This window comes from Mesoplodon densirostris, chromosome 1, assembly GCF_025265405.1.
Source record: "Mesoplodon densirostris isolate mMesDen1 chromosome 1, mMesDen1 primary haplotype, whole genome shotgun sequence".
Lineage (NCBI taxonomy): Eukaryota > Metazoa > Chordata > Mammalia > Artiodactyla > Ziphiidae > Mesoplodon > Mesoplodon densirostris.
In genome coordinates this window covers 7855234-7871856 of record NC_082661.1, presented here as the reverse complement: position 1 = coordinate 7871856, position 16623 = coordinate 7855234, and the positions used below count along the sequence as shown (strand labels likewise).

The following is a 16623-nucleotide window of genomic DNA, read 5'->3' as shown; positions in this document are numbered from 1 at the left end:
GATCACAATTATTGTTCATTCTGCTATTGATGGACACTTGCGTTATTTCTTGTTCAGGGTCACTATGAACAGAGCTGGTGGAACGTTCCTGTCCACATCTCTCGGTGGACATGGCCTCACTTCTCTCAGGCACACACCAGGGTGGAATCCCTGGGTCACGAGTATTCATGTGTTTAGCATTAGGAGATACTGTGTCTGCCAAACGTTTTCTGGAACGCCGCACCCTCTCACACACACCCCGCCACACTGTGGTGAGAGTTCCCGTTGCTCATGTCCTGCCAGCCCTCGGTGCTGTACCTCTGGCCGTTCGGGTGGGTGTGCAGGGTGTACTGCTCTGAATTTGCATATCCCCAGTGGCTCTTGCTACTGAGCACCTTTGAGCTCCCTGTGGCCATGGGACCTCCTGGTTTGTGAAGTGCCGACTTTGACCCTTTTTAAGTGGCACAGGCGTAGCAAAGTAGGTAAAGGCTGGTAGACCAGAAGTCCCACGTGAGCCCCCGGGAAGCCATGGAGCTGATGAAGCTGCACTTTGGAGCTCAGGCTGCACGTTCCACGGGATGAGAGCTCCACACGCTGGTCCCCAAACACACCGGGAGGTGCGGCCTGGCCCATCGCCTTAGGAGACGCCCCTCCCGAGCTGACAGAGGTTCTGGGTGCGAGCCCTGCTCTGCCAGGAGCTCTGGGCAAGTTCCTCACCCGTCCTGAGCCTTGGTTTCTTCACCTATCGGGGCGGGGGGGTATGGATGCCACCTCCCAGGACAGCTTGGGCGGTGCCAGCATGGTGCCCCACTTATAGGAACCCCCGTCATCCACAAGCTCCCCGGGCCTGGACACCCAGGTCTGCGCCTGGTGGAGATGACACCAGACCTCCAATGAGTGGGACGGTCCGACCCCCCATCCCCAGGACTGGGAGGGGCACCACCTCTCCATGCCCTCCCTCTCTCCTGGGCCACCTCGTGAGAACCAGAGCTTGGGTGTGCAGGCCCAGGGCTGGCTGCACTAACGAACCACGGGGTCTCCCTGACCTGGTCTAGCCTCCCAAGGAGGGGGATGTGTGACATTTGTGGAGGTGGCGGGGGAGAGTGCCCCGCCCTGTGCCCCTGTGGGTCCAGGTCGGGGCACAGGTGGACCTCTCGGGGGATTTGGCCGTTGGAGAGCACATCGGAAGGGTCTGGGCCAGCTTGTTTTAATCTAAACACACACCAGGTGTTCAACATGTTTTTATCAAAATATTCTGAACAGCTGTCAGGGGCTCCTCTGCTGCGAGGCCAGATGCCCAGCCCCCAGCAGGCCCGTCCCTCTGCCTAAGTGAGCTTTTTAGGTGGACCCCTGCCCGCCGCCTGCTAGGCCAGCCCTCTGGCTCCTGGTGGGGTTTGGACAGTGCTTCCGGCAGGTTGGGAAGGCAGACAGGCCTGCCGGCCCTGCTCTGTGACCCCGGGCGGGCCGCTGACCCTCTCTGAACCTCTGTTTTGTCAGCTGTACGATGGGGGCAGTGGCACCTATCTCCTGGGCTGCTGCTCAGACCAAAGCAGCTACAGCATGTGTGTTCCCTCACCAGGTCCCCGAGGGCGGGGCGCTCAGTGGCTGTCACTGTTATGAATAATGTCATGCATAGAGCATCCCATCAGCTTGGAGACGCGGCCGCAAGGGCAGGCTTGGGGGCACAGCTGGGTCAGCGTCCCCCAGAGGCTGCCCCTTCCCTCTCAGAGGAGTCCAGAGTCCCTGGGCCCAGCCATGCGGCGTCTCTGCAGGTCTCGCATCGCCCGCTGCCCGGCTCGCCCCTCCCCCGCCGAGCAGGAGCACAGCACTTTGTCCCGGGCGGCCTGGCTGTCCCTTGGGGAAGGCCTCCCTGAGATTCGTGGTCCTCAGGACCTCAGGACCTTCTCAGCAGGTGGTACGTGCTCTTCGGACACCGAGCCCAAGGTGGGCTTCCCATGCACAGATGAGGCCTTGCCCTCCCCTCTGGCCAGAGCGGCCCACGAGGGCTCTTCATCCAGCCCTGTCCAGCGCCTGCCGCCCATCCCCCTACCCAGGCCGTGCATCTGTGGTGGGCCCCGCCATGCATCATCTCCCTGCGTCTCCACCACGGCCCTGGGAGGGGGTCTTTTCAGCCCCATTTACAGACAAGAGACTCAAGTCTCCAAGTGTTTGCTCAAGGTCACACAGCAGTCAGGGCCAGCCCAGTCCAAACCCCTGGTCAGGCATCCTCTGCCAGGCCCAGCAGGCAGCCCACCGCCCTCCGCAGTGCTCCTTCCCGCGCCCTGGCCCGGGTGTGTCTGTAATCAGGGACCTCTGGGGTCAGGCCCAACACACCTTCTGGGAACGAGACAGGGGGAAGAAGAGAGAAACCGCCCGCGCTTTTCGACAGCCTGTGGGAGCCACGGGGGTGTGTGATGGCTGACCACTCAGGCCTGACCTGGGGTGCCCCGGGGGTTCCCTGCCTCCCAGGGAGCTACGTCTGCTCCATGGACAGAGCCACCCACTTTGGGGTGCTCTTCCCATGACACTGGAAGGTCCCAACTGGATTCCCAGCGTCCCTGAGGCCATGAGGGTGTTCATTCATTCATTCATTCATTCAGGGGGTGGGGTGGGTCCTGGAGACCATGGTGGGGCTGGTGCTTTCTGCGTCGGGCCTTGCGGAGGGGAGTGGGCGTGAGAGGATGTTCCAGGCAGTGGCACGGGCGGCTCGGGGAACAGGGCAGGACGAACACAAGAGCTGGGGGGTCGTGGGGAGGGGCGAGGGGGGTGGCTGGTGGGCTCTGGAGCCAGTTCATGGGCCGTGTTAGGGAGGCTGGATTTAGTCTTGGTGACGGTGGGGAACCACAGGGTGACGGGCACCCTGCCCAGACCCCCTCAGACCCTTCGCGGCTGGTTTTGTGCAGCCCCCAGCTTCCACGCGCTTCTGCTTCCGACACCCACACCTGCAGCTCTGCTTAGGACGCTGTCCTCGGACGCTGGAGCCTGCTTAGCGTGAAGACTCAGAGCCCCGCAGGCCTGGGGTGTGGGGAGGAGGCTTGCTTCTTAGGGTTCAGTGACACTGGCCACCAACAGGGCCGGCCCAGGCTGGCTGTTGACATTTTCATGCTTCTGAGAGTCTGGCTTTGGGGGAGAGGGCGTTTTTCATTCTGGTAAGTGGTTCTCCAGAAGGTTCTCTGTGGCCTGGCACTGCTACCCAGACGGAGAGCTCCAGCGCTTGGGGGCTGGGCAGCGGGGCCTCCCCGGGGAGGTGAGGATCCAGACTCCATGTGCCCCGCAGGCTGGGGCCTGGGCTCTAGGCAGGAACAGGATGGTGAGGCCAGGCGGGGGCTCCCAGGCCCTGAGCCTCAGTCACCCGCCTTTCTGCCCATCGCCCTTTGGCTATGGGGACGGACTGGCCCCCCCGCCTAGATTTCTAGGACAGCTCGGGCTCAGATGCCTGGTGATGACACACAGCTCCTGGATGGGTCAGAAGAAAGGAGGCCACTTGCTCGTCCGCTCAGGCAGTTGGCTGACTGTTCCTGTCCCTGCCAGCTCCCAGCGTAAGGCCACCGCAGGGATGCCCCTGACCTCAGGGGGCTCACAGTCTGGAGGGAGCGTCACACAGGTAACCAGACACCTACAGTAGCGTGACAGATGCTCCGATGGGGTCGACACAGGTGCCACGGAGCACAGAATGGGCACCTAACCGAGGTGAGGGCTGGGGAAAGGCTTCCTAGAGGAGGTGACTCGTTCCTTGGAAAATGAGTCCCAGAGAGCCAGTGGTCGGTGCAGGGCAGCAAATTCAGAGGCCCGCAGGGGCAGGCAGGAAATGTAGGGGACTGACTGGGCCTGGTCTAAGAATAGGGGGGCAGTGGAGAGTGCTGGGAGTGTGGTCAACTAGAAGCCACCTGCCTCGCTCAGGGGAGCGGCTGCCACACTGCAGCAGCTGAGTTTTGCCTGCGGAATCCCGGCCCATTGTTACTGAATCTTTCATGTTTTCAAAAGAAGCGAAATTTCCAGCTCCTGTTCTTGAAAAACACTATGTGGGCCCAACCAGACATGTCCAGGGGCCACCGGTTTGTGACTCTGCCCTCACTGTGCATAGGACTTGGGCAAAGGCTGAGGCAGGGGCTCCAGCCAGGGCTGGGGGCTCAAGGGACCTCGTTTGTCAGTGTGAGGGAGTTTCTCGAGTCCCCCGATGTGCTGGTGGGCGGCCGTGTGGCACCACGCACGCATCTCTGCGTGTCCCACCTTTGTTCTCAGCACCTCAGGTGCCTGCGGCCGATGGGCAGTGAGGGCCGTGCAGGAAGCAGCTGGCGCGTCGGGTCAGTTCTGTTTAACAAGGTGCCACCAGGCTGAAACACGCCGTAAACAGGCCCGTTTCCTCCCTGCGGGCAGAGGGGCCCCAGGGCGGGTGCCAGGGTCCACGGTGAAATCCCTCCCCGCTGGGCTCAGGCCCCCACTGCCCTCTGCCCGGCTGCTCCTGGCCAGAGCAGGCCTGGCGCTGGCTGCTGGCAACCCCGAGGCCCAGGTAAGGAGTTCTGGCTTCTCCGCCACTCTGCCCGGGCACGCCCAGCCACGGAAGGCTGTGCAGCTCCAGTGTGGACCGTTTCCTCGTTCATTTCCTCTTTCATTTTCCTCGTTGGTTTTTCCGCAAACACTGTGCTATCCTCCGGGCGTTAGTCAAAGCTGGCAAACACTTCCAAGGGCCCACCTCTGGCCTGGAGCTGACCCAGAGGTGAGGTGCACCCCTGCCCGCAGGGCTCTCGGCCTGGCCGGAGGTTGACCAGAACATCAGTGATTCCCGGATGCAGAATACGTCCTGTGTGCCAAGGGAGGAATCCCTAAAATGAGCCCGGATTTAAATCCAGACACAGAGGATTGAAATCCCAGTGCTGCCATTTACTGCCTGTGGGACTTTAGGCAAGTTCCTCCCCCTCTTGGGTCTGTGTCATCACCTCTAGAACAGGCCGGTCACGGTGCCCATCATGGGGCGTTGTGCAGGGTACATGGGAAATGCTCCTCAAAGCCCTCCCTCAGCAGCCGTGGGGGCCAGTGCCCAGTTGTCCCCCTTGTCCTTCTGGTGCAGTGTCTATGGCTCACCCATCCCCCAAGCCAGGTGAGCTTTGCCCGCATCCCCAGAGCCTGCCTGCTGGCTGGGTGGGACCTCTAGTCGGTGGCAGCTTCCTTCTCCTGCCTTGGGTTACACACCGGGGCTCAGAGCCTCTGGGACTGGTCCAGCAAGTGCCTCCTTCTGGTGGGAGAGACTCCTGGTCCTTGCCAGCTGGAGGATGGGTCAGCCAGGGTGGGGTTCTGGGCCCTGGGGCGCCACCTGCCTGGAGGAAAGGGGCATCCCGTGCCGCCCAGGCTGCAAGGTGGAACACACAGACGTGGGCCTCCCCTCCTTCTGGGTCGTACCCCTGGCCCACCCCAGGCCCCACGTGCCCTTGCAAGGAGAGTGTGTCTCCCAGGTCGGGGCACAGGAACCCTCCCCCATCTTTAGATCCTCCTCCCATCAGAGGCTGCAGGGAGGGGGAGGGGGAGGCAGCCAACCTGCGACGCCCTGTCCCGTCCCCGGCTGACGTCCACTGGCGTTAGTTCCGTCAGGGGCCCGGCTCGCCAGGGCGCACCTCTTTCTCATTTGCACAGACTCCCAGGGGGAGGGGCTGCTCTGGGGGAAGCTCACCCCTGCCCCGTCCCCACCCCTGCCCGTTACAGATGAGCAGACAGCCAGACGGACGGGAGAGGCCCGGGCGCCCGCCAGGAAAGGGAGCTCTGGGGCGCAGTCACCTCCCCTGGCAGAGCTCTGACCTCAAGGGGGATCCCAGGCGACAGAAGTGTGTCCCCATTCCCTTTCCAGGCCAGGGAGCCGTGGTCCTCAGAGGGGCCTGAGGCGAGGACTATCCTAGGCCTGGGTTTTTATCTCAGTATTTTTCCCCCTCTGTGATTTTAAAGCATCCCAAGAAGTGCCCGTCTGCGTGAGCCGGTTGGGCGGGGGCAGGGCAGGTCTCTCCCATCAGTGGCAGGAGAGGCCCCGGGCTGCAGGGTCCCCAGGTGGGGCTCGGGGGCTCCAGGCTGGCCTGTACCAGGTATTGGGCCGAGTCTGGACCCAGGCACGTGGTCTGAGGGGGGGCGGTGGGAGCCGAGGGTCTGGTGGGTGGGGCTGGGGGACACAGGCCTGAGGCCTGAGCAGGTTTCTGAGCGAGGACAGGGATCTGAGGCTGGAGCTGATGACTGGTCCAGGCAGGACGGCACAGGGCCTGGGTCCCCGTCTCCGGGGCGGCCTCCCTGCAAGCAGGGATGGGTCAGAGTCCCCTTGTGAAGCAGGGCTCCGCGGACCTCAGCAGAATGGGGCGTGGGCTCCACGGGGAGCAGCTCCTGCGTAGGTCTCTGCGTCAACAGCAGGAACAGCGGTTCCCGGAGGTGCCCGGGGTGTCTGCCCAGGCCTGGGCCTGCCCCGCCCGCCCTGTTCTGCCTCTGAGATCTGTGGCAGTGAGCACCCTCCTGGCCACCCCACTGCGAGGTGGCACCTGCCAGCAACAAGCTCAGGCCGGGGATTGCTGGCTGCCCCATTGGGTCCCAGCAAGCTGCCGTCTTGACGGTGAGCGTCCTGGGCCAGCAGGTGGACGGCAGGAAGCCTTGTGCCACAGGTCTCATGTTTGGGCCACAGCTGGTGGCAGGAATCCCATAATCGGCCTTCAGAAAAGCGTGGATGAGGGCGGGAGGCGGCAGATCCCAGGCACCCTCCCCCGGGCGTTTGCCGGAGGCCATGCTCTGGCCTGTACCGTCGTAGGAACAAGCACTCGGGCCCTGGCCCTGGGACTCCTGGGGCTCAGATGGAAAGACGCCCTCGGCCCAGCCTCGCCACCTCCGGCCCCACGGGAATCCAAGCTCTCTGTCCTTTTTCTCCAACTTCGTCAGCACAGCCCGGAGTCGGCGTCAGTCTCGGTGGCGTCACCCTCCCAGAGCCACGGCCCGGTTCCCTGAATCCACGTGGCCAGCCCGCCCCAGTGCCCGGCCCTCAGCCACCAGGGGTGTGGCCGGCCCTTGGATAACAGTCGGGACAAGGACGCACGCCCCTCCCTTTGCGGGCAGTGCCGTGGCCTCCGGTCTCAGGAGCCTCTGCCCGGCCCTGCCCTGGAGCGGACCAGGTGGGGAGCTGGTGGTGGGCGGCGCCGTCTCCTCGAGAACTTCACGGGGAGAGGCTGCACCGCTGTCCCCTTGGCCGGCGGAGCCGGGTGGGCCCGGAGACGGTCCTTGCTGGGCGTCCAGCTGCCGGTACAGAGATCGTCCCTGTGAGGCCGTCCAGGCCGACACAGATTGGCCTTGTTCTCTGCCTCTGTCATTCCCTCCTTCCCCCGGCTCCAGGGGCATGAGGGGGCGGAATAACTAATGACAGGCGGCGCCCTGCTGGGTGGGGGGCTTTGTTCATTTACTGGTCGGCAGACACTTCCTGGGTGCCTTGTGGGTCAGGCCTGTGTGGGCAGCCACTGGTGCAGGAAGCCTGGCCCCTCCCTCTAGGCAGCCCAGGTCAGCTGGTGCCCAGCCAGAATGGTACGAGGGTTTGGCGGGGGCGGGCACGTTCTGGGTGCTCAGAAAAGAGAGCAGCTCGCCACGGAGCAAAGAGTTGGAGATGGGAACAAGTGGGTGAGGCTTTGAAGGATGAATAGGAGTTTGCAGGTGGAGCAGGACCTAATGGTCATGCCATTCCAGGACGTAGCGTGGACAGAGGTGTGGGAGAGCATGGAATGTCTGAAGAGCAGTGGGCCCTGGACACTGGGTGACTGGGAGGACACCCAGTTGGGACGGATTTGTCTGCTTGCTCTGCTGAGAAGCTGGGCTGTGACATGGGTGATAGGGAGCCACAGCAAAGTTTACACAGAGAGAGGTGGGAGCTGTTGACAAGAGCGGGAGGATCCGCACAGGTCCCCAGGCTCAAGACTCAGCCGGAGACACCTGGACGCCGCCCACACACAGGAGCCCAGGAGAGCAGAGGCAGCATTCCCCTCAGCCATACAAGCACCCAGGGAACCTGCCTCTGCCTCCAACTTTGGGAGGGGACCTGAGGGCCATGCTCAAATGGATGGCGGGGGCAGGGATCCAGCCTCATGCCCCTTTTTCCAGAAGCTTCCCTGACCCCCGCACATCCCCCTGTAAATTCCCTCAGACCCCCCACCTTTTCTTCCCTTCCCAGCCCTGGTCACGACTGTGAGTGTGGGACTGGACAGTGAGCCCTGGGAGGGCCGAGGGCAGAGGGCAGGAGGCCGACCCTGGCGTCAGCTCGAGGGCCGGCACGTGCAGGCGAGGTGCCAGGTGCTTCATTCTCAGAGTGACCCTGAGAGCCAGGCCATATGCCCACCTTACAGATGGGGAAAATGAGGCTCAGGGAAGTGAAGAGACAGCTGGTTGGGGATAGAGCAGGGAGCCCACCCTGTGTGGGCCTGGGGCAGGGGAGGCGCAGCCGTGACCCCCATGGGGGCCCCGGCCGAGCCTCCGCTGAGCCTGTGGGTGCAGGGAGAGGGGGCTTCTCCTAAGTCCCAGTGGGGCAGAGGGGCGATCTGGGCACAGCCCGCTCTCTGCCCGGGAGACTCTGGTGTCTGCTCCCCCCCTTTATGTGCCCTCTTTCTCCTCCTTTCTGTTTCTCTTTCTCGCTTCTTCCCTCCATCCCTCCCTCTGCTCCTCTCCCTCCGTGCGTCTCTCTGCCTGTCTGACCCTCTCTCTTCCCTCCCTCCCTCCGTCTCTCTTCCTGAGTGTGTGTGTCTCTCTGTGTCCTCTGTCTGCCTGTCTGTCTCTTCCCCGCTCCTGTCTCAGCCCTTCCGGCCCAGCCGTGCCCGCCTCTCCCTTTCCTTCCCCACGCATGCAGCCCTGTCCTGGCAGGGCCTGCTCAAAGCCAGGGGCGTCTCTTGGCCCCTTTGTCCATTACCCTCTATTTCTGTTCCCACTGCCAAAGGGCATGTCTTTGCTGGGTTTCTTGGTTCAGCGTCTGTAGTGTGACATCTTTGAGACCCCGTGGGTTGCAGGTCACTGGCCAGCATGCAGTGGAGGCCTCTCCTGCCCAGGGAGGCCATGCATAGCTGCCTCGGGGGCTTCGAGGGGGGCGGGCCCAGGATGAGTCCCCTCCATGTACCCCGCCTCCCTGAGAGCCACAGCCCACAGCAGCATCACGTAATTAAGACATAAAAGTCCACGATTTCCTCTGTGTGTTGGCAAACAGCGGCCGGCTGCTAATGCAATCCTTTCTTTTAATGTATTCTTGAATTTAGATGATATGTAATTAAACGTAATTAGCTACGTACCCATTCAGCTTGGTACCGTACGCTGAGCGGGGCCGCCTTGAATCTCATTATGAAGCATCTTCTTTTTTTTTTTTTTTTTTTTTTGCGGTACGCAGGCCTCTCACCGTTGTGGCTTCTCCCGTTGCGGAGCACAGGCTCCGGACGCACAGGCTCAGCGGCCATGGCTCACGGGCCCAGCTGCTCCGCGGCATGTGGGATCTTCCCGGACCGGGGCATGAACCCGTGTCCCCTGCGTCGGCAGGCGGACTCTCAACCACTGCGCCACCAGGGAAGCCCTATGAAGCATATTTTATGGGCGGATTTCTTCTTCCCTCTTGGGGTGGAGTTCGTTTGACTGGACAGTAAACCTGGCCCAAGGGCCAGTGAAGGTCCGAGGAGGACAGTCCTGGGCCAGCCGCCCAGGGGATGACGGGGATGACGAATCGGGGTTGGGGGATTTTGCTGGGAGAAGTTCCGGTTCTTTGAGCAGCCACTGGCCTCACTGTCGAGGACAGAAAAGTCAGGAATCTGATGGGGACTGGTGGGAGGGGGCACAGAGCGGGGACAAGGGGTGTCAGCGCCTGGGCAGGTGCAGCCTGAAGATGTCCCCCTCCCCTGACAACCCCCTCCTGAGTGGTGGCTGGGGCACCGCCCCGTCGGGGAGCCAGGCCTCGGGGCTGCCTTCCAGCCCCAGGGACAGCTGAGGGAGACCCATAAGGGCGCATCCCGGGCCATGCAGGGCTGCAGCCTTACGCACACAGGCCAGCACGAGGCAAGACCAGGGGCCAGGGGCCAGGGGGCCAGGGCGCTGGTACCGCCATTGGGATGTCCCCTAGGGTCCCGGCCTCCCCGCCCCTCCTGCTGGCAATGCCTGTAGGTACACATGCCCACCCCACCCGCCAAACTCACTGTCCTCCCTGCGCCTCGGATGCTGATGTGTATCCGTGTGTCCCATCCATCTGTCCCCCCGGCAGCCTGTGTGCCCAGGGCGGGGCCCAAGGCCGGGTCCTGGCCAGTCTCTCTGCCCAACACACAGTGCCCTGCCGGCGGCTGGCTGGGCCCTCACTGGTCGTGACCACCATGCTGAACGCCCGCACGAGGCCTGCGGGGCCCCTCCAGCTTCGCGTGTCTCCCGTGCTTCTCCCGGGATTACCTTCATCTAGAGACAGGGACGCCGCGGCCTGGAGGTGTGCGCGCTCACCCGAGGTCACCAGGTGGGTGAGGGATGGAGCCTGCTACGCTCAGGGCACAGATGAGCAAACTGAGGCAGAGAGATGGTTTGCCAGGGGTGGGTTTACTGCCCATTCAGGTGCTCCGTCTCCATTTCTCAGAGGGCGCCTCCTGCCCACCTGCCAGCCCAGCTCGCTGTGCCCTGGGCCAGGCCGGCCCCTCTCAGGTGGAGCCACCCAGAGAAGCATCCCTTCCCCCACCTCCTTCGGAACGACCTGAGGGAGGGGGCACCCCTCAGTCTGTACAGGGGAGGGGTTGTCTGCACACGAGGAAGGCCTGGGTTCCCAAGGAGGAAGCCCCTCCCGCAGGAAGGGCTGTCCACAGAGCACCTGGGCGGCCGGGAGGCCGTGAGCGCCCGCCGCCGGGAGGACCGAAAGGAAGGGGCCCACGGGGGGTGGACGGCCGGGACCAGCGCTCCCCAAGCCTTTGCTACAGAAGCCCAAGAGGCAGCTGGTTGAGGCTCGCAGGCCACTTGTGGTCTCTCTTGCACATTTTCTTCTTTTTACAAAGTTTTAAAAATATGAAAACCATTGTTAGCTCAAGGGTTGTACGAAAACAGGCTGCCGGAGGAATTTGATCCATAGGCCATAGAGAATAGCCGCAGTGATGGGAGATAGACACCTTATATATGTGAGATTATATGCGACCTTTTTAATTAAATTTTCGAGGTATAACATATACCTCAAGTGTATGTTACATATGCATGTTTATGTGCATATAAAGTGCACTGAAAATGAAGAATGTGATGCAATTTCCGCCATGTGCCACCCCTGTAATCATCACCCAGGTCAAGATCTAGAACACTGCCAGCACCCCCATCCCGTTCCCCCAGGAAGGAACCATCTTCTCGCCTCTGCACGGGAGGCTGGTCGTACCCGTTCCCGAACCTGATACAAACAGGTCGTCTGGTTTGGGTTCTTCGCGCCTGGTTCTTCGGCCCGTCGTGATGTCTGTGGGTGGGGGGAGTGGATAGACACTGCAGTGTGGCAGGTGATTCACTGCGGGTGGTGTTGTCCTGTGCTGTTCTGACGTGTGCACGTACCACCCTCTGTCTCTCTGTTATCCTGCTGATGGATATTTGTGCAGTTTCTGCCTTTTTGCTATTGCGACTGAAGCTGCTCAGAACATTCTAGTACATGTCTTTGATGAACATGTCGATACGCTTTGGCTGTGTTGCATACCTAGGAGTGGAATTGTGTGTCACAAGTAGGTGCCCACATGGTTTTCCAGAGTGTGTGCCACATACAACCTTTCGCTATTAACGAGCATTTCAGCACTGATGCAGAACAACGTGGATCTTAAATTCCCATGTTCACTATAGATGGTCTGGATCTGGCAGGAATAAAATAATGATCCCTTAAAATACCTCCACTGCCACGAGAGAGGTGCTGATCCTGTGGGTGGTGGTGAGGGTCCCTGTGCACTCGTCCCCTTGTCTTGTCCCCAAGGCTCATGTCTGGGGCCTCACCTCTGGGGGAGTCATGTCCCCTCCGTAGCACCTGTCTGTGAGTGTGTCGATCCCTGAGCCGCAGGGTGGCCACACTCGAGAAGACCAGAGGAGCGATGCCTGCCGGCCCTGGCATCTGTAGGTGGCCTCTGCGTGGAGTGGGCGCTGCCCACTGTGGCCTTCCTGGAGGGGGTGGGAGCGTCCAGTGGCAGGGCATGCCCTTGGAGGCTCTGGCACCCAGAGTGTCGCTGGGAATCAGAGGAACCGGGTCAGATGCCGGTTCTGCTCCCCCTGCGGCGTGGCCTCGAGCAAGTCTCTGAACCTCGCTGAGCCCCCATTTCCTCACCTGTCAGAGGGGGGCCCCTGCCTCCTCCCCGAGGATGGAAGGAGAAAATGACGTGAGACGTGGGAGGGCCGTGCCTGGGGGCTACAGCAGGAAGGGGGGCCCTCCTCAGTCATAAGGAGTATCCGCACTTCCCTCCCCCTACACCCCTGCCCAGGTCCCAGGCCTCAGCAGCCCCTGGGGAGGGGGCTTCTAGGCTCCTGGGCTGAAAGCTCTTTAAAAGAAAAGATGCCGTTGCCCAGGACAGCATTTTAGGGTCACGTGCTTCATAGATGCCAAACCGTTCAAAGGGGCAACTTGACTTTAATGATGGTGTCAGAGCCAACTTCAACCACTTCCTTCCAGGCCAGGGTGGGAGCTTCCGAGGTGAGGGCCCGGTGCTGGGAGGGTGACTTGTGCTTTCCCAGGGCACTCGGGTCAGACCTTGGGGTAGTCAGAGTGGCCCCTACACCCGCCGAGCTCCAGCCTGTGAGCAGTAGGACGGCCCTTCCTGTCGCCAGGACCCCACGCTCCGGTTCACAGCCCTCCAGGCTGCCCCCGGCCCCCGGGATGAGGTCCCAGTCCCTCCCGCAACTGTCACGACTCTAGGGGACGTTCCCTGGAGCCCAGCCCGAGCCCCTCCTCCCTCCTGTGGCCGGGGCCCCAGCCCCATGGCAGTCCTCCTCCCACTGCGTGTGTCCACCTGGAGCCCTGCTTTGCTTCAGGACTCAGCCCGCAGCCCCCCACCATGGAGCACCCACACGGGGCCCCCTTGGTGCTGCATGGACCCCACAGGCATCCACGAGCATCATGTGGTCTCGCTCCCCTTGTCCTCCGCATCCAGCGGGACCTCAGGGAATACAGCAGGGGATGGATGAAGGCTTTGGGAGCTTCTAGCCCCCCAAATCTCAGCCAGAGAGCAGCTTTGCCAGGAGCCTTCCTCTGCTGGGTGGGAGCAGCCTCTAAGGGTGCTGAACAGATGGTACATGAGCCCCCTGGGGTTTGGGCAGGAAACTCAGAGAAGGACTGAACTCAGGGCCCTGCTCTCAGAGGTGAGATCCTTCTGCTGGCAGCATGGACGGAGCCGGGGCCAGTGGTCACCACCACAGGGCTCCGAGCAGGCTTCCAACAGGAGGGGCACAGAGAGGAGTCTAGGTGGACGGACAGTCAGGAGGGAGGTGTGTGTGCTCTTGAGCTGCGGCGGCCGGGCCTGGGGCGTGGGGAGGACAGGGACAGCCGTTGGCCAAGACCAGCCTGCCTGATGGGGCACAGAAGGGCCTGCAGGTCTCCTGAGGGCAAGGCCAGGCCTGTGCTAGGTGCTGGGAGGCAGTGGCTTCCGAGGGGTCACCTTGGGGTCACTGATCCACTAACCTACGGTCCTGCTCTCTGCAGGCCCAGTGACGAGCATCACCCGGAAGTAAAGGCTGATGGGTATGTGGACAACCTTGCAGAGGCTGTGGACCTGCTGCTGCAGCACGCGGACAAGTGACAGGCCTTCTGGGAGGGCCCCTAGCCTCCTGCCACCCTCCCCTGTGCCCAGACCGTCCGAGGCACTGCCCTCTGGCCTGGACGGCCAAGCGAGAGGGTGCCAGCCAGGCTGTTCTGGGCTGCCCTGCCCCTGAGCCACCAGCCCCTCCTCTGTCTCCCTCTGCCGACCCCCCTCCCTCCTCTCCGGTCACATCTCCCAGCCTCCTGGGCGAACTTTGATCCCCACCTGCTGGCCCATCCCCTGCCTGTGCTTCCCTGGTGAAGTCAGGAGGTGGGGCCCATCTGTTGAACCCCCAAACCCATTCGCTCTCCAGTCGGCCAGTCCTTTCAATGCACTACCGAATCGGACTCAGGCGTTTGCCCACTGCCTCTTTTCAAACAGCACTTGAGTTTTGGGAAGGCGCCTGGAGAAAGCGGGGACTCCCGAGCAGAGTCCTTGCGGCCAGAGCCGAGCCAGCCTCCCCGGGACTGCCCAGCGGCCCCTGCCCTCACCTGGTGTCAGAGGGACCGCTCAGCGCTCCCCAAGACCCCCCCCCAAACAATGCAGCCCGCCTTTCCTATCCCAAGTCACCTCTGGAGCCCAAACGGAGCGGCTCCCAGGGGCACTTTAAAGACTGCTGTCCTTCAGAGCGAGAACTGTAACCTCTGGAATCCAGGTGGCAGGTGGAGGGTACCTTCTGGAGCCTTAACTCGGTAGATTTGAATGTGTCACCCCCAGGAAACTAACGGTTAAATCAACTCTCTGCCCTGACCTGCGGCGACTCTGGCTCTGACTGTGCGGGGCGGGCGGCGGGGAGGAGGCACCGTCCCTGATCCTGCCCTGGACTTGAGCCCCTGCACATCAGGGGGCCAGGGCCCTGAGACACCTCGCCTGCCTCAAACCCTTTGTTTAACGGAGGGGGAAACTGAGGCCCCGCGGGGACCAGGTGGACAGGGCAAGCGTGGGCCTTCCTCACGCAGCAGCCCGAGGTGGCGGGCGGTGAGCTGCGGGCTTCCCAGATTCACTCACAGCCCAAGTTTCAGGTTTCAGCATCAATCAGCAGAACAGATAACTTGAATGCTCTGTTTCTCCCCACATCCATCCAGAACCCACTGACAAATCTTGGGAGACTCCTCATGAAAGAAGTCGTGAATCTTCCGTAACAGGATTTCCATTCAACGAAGGCAGATGATGATAGAACGCTTGGCCCTGAACCTGAGTCCCCAGCACGGGAGCCCAGGGCCGGCAGGGTCTGTGCGATCCCCAGGCCTTGCCCGCCAGGCCGGCCGCCATTAAATCAGGATTAGGAAGAAATGGTGGTGGCTGAGTCTTTTCATCAAGATGAGAGGCCCCCTGCCAGGCTCGGGTCATTGGCTTGCAGGGGAGGAGGGGCGTTTGGCCTGTTAGCTGGCAAACATGCAGATGGCCTGCTCCTGGGTGGAGTCCCCTAATTCCAGCTCGTTAGGTGACCAGCGCAGTGCGGGCAGCAGGCAGCGGGGCTCGGAAGGCGACTGTGCGGGGACGGGCCTGCAGCCTTCTGTTGGGTTTGTTCCCTCTTTTCTTTCTTTCCTTTTTCATGGGCTGCCCTTGCCTGCTGTCCTCAGCAGGGGCTTGCAGGCAGGGCGGTTTGGTTCTGGAGGAAGGAGGCTGGGGGTCCCGCTCTCCATGGACAAGCGGGGCCTCCCCTTGCGAGCTGCTGCCTGGGAGTGAGGACAGAGAGGGACTCAGAGGGGCAGCAGGCGCAGACCCCCGCTTTGGGCGGAGAACACGCTGCCCACCCGCCCCGAGCTGTGGGTTCTGTGGACACTGTCATCTCCCCATTTTACAGATAAGGAAACTGAGGTGCAGAGAAACTGACTTGCCTATGGGCTGACGGCTGGCAAGGGCAGGGCCGAGGCTCAGATCAAGGTCTGACCCTGCATCCCACGCCCTTTCTAGTCCCTTCCACGATCCCTCCACAGGGGATGACCTGCGGTGGCCCCGGTGGCTGTGACTTTCCAGGCGAGGGGCACCCTGACATCCTCCCGGTGGAGATGAAATGTGCCTCAGGATTGAGGTCCAGCCCTACTCGTGGGGGCGCCCTGTACCCCCGAGCCTCAGCTATCTCATCCTTCCCTGAGCCCTGCCGGGGACCAGGCCCGGCCAGGCCAGGGTGCCCCATCGCCCCACTGGGGCTGCTGACCCTTGTCCTGCTGCCGCGCCGGGGGCTGCCCAGAGGTCAGGATGACCTACCTCACCCCTGGGTCCTTCCAGCTGTCGGGCCCTGGCCTGATGCCCACCCTCCTTCCCCACTCCCAGTTCTCAGGCCAGAGATAGACAGAGCCACAGGCCACGGGTAGGGCTGGAGTTCAGGGCTGGCAGTGGCCTGAGGACCTGTCTGTGGTCAGGAGACACACCCCAGATCTGCCACAGGGCCAGCAGACACGCCAGGCTCTGGGGCCGCCCAGTAGAGCTGCTGGAAGGGGTAGGGACAGGTGGGGCGAAGAAGAGGGCAGGACGGGGGCACAGGGGTCTCACCTACCCCCAGATCTCCCAGCTCAAGCGTCCACACGGTACCAGCCCTGCGTGAAAACCCCATTCAAACTGGGTTAATCCAGCAAGAGTTTATCATCTACGAGGCTTCCAAGTCCAGGCCTGGCTGGATCCGGGTCCCAAGAAAGTCCCAGGCTGACCCTGGGGCAGGGCAATGGCAGCTCCAGCCAAACTCACACGGGAGAGGAGGGCGTGGCCCCAGGAGGACATCCACACCATCCTCTCGCTGGGAGCTGGGAGCCAGGCTGAGGGGTCCAAGTCCTCGCCGGCAGGTGTGTGCCCACCATGGGGCCCAGACGGCTGCGGCGCTTCTCTCCTCCTCAGATCAGGTGAACGAGGTCCCTGCAAAGGCCTGGCCTACCCGCTGGGCCACGCCTGCCCCTCTCGGGGA

The 16623-nt window shown here is 62.4% G+C and overlaps 1 protein-coding gene across 1 annotated transcript in view; it reads left to right on the top strand.

Annotated features, from left to right (window-relative positions):
• The window catches only part of LHPP (phospholysine phosphohistidine inorganic pyrophosphate phosphatase), a 141144-nt gene extending 124521 nt beyond the window's left edge, over positions 1-16623 (top strand). The window contains exon 7 of the mRNA XM_060098445.1: positions 13625-16623. Coding sequence (XP_059954428.1) covers positions 13625-13721 — 97 coding nt within the window. The 3' untranslated portion in view covers positions 13722-16623. The remainder of the gene's footprint in view (positions 1-13624) is intronic.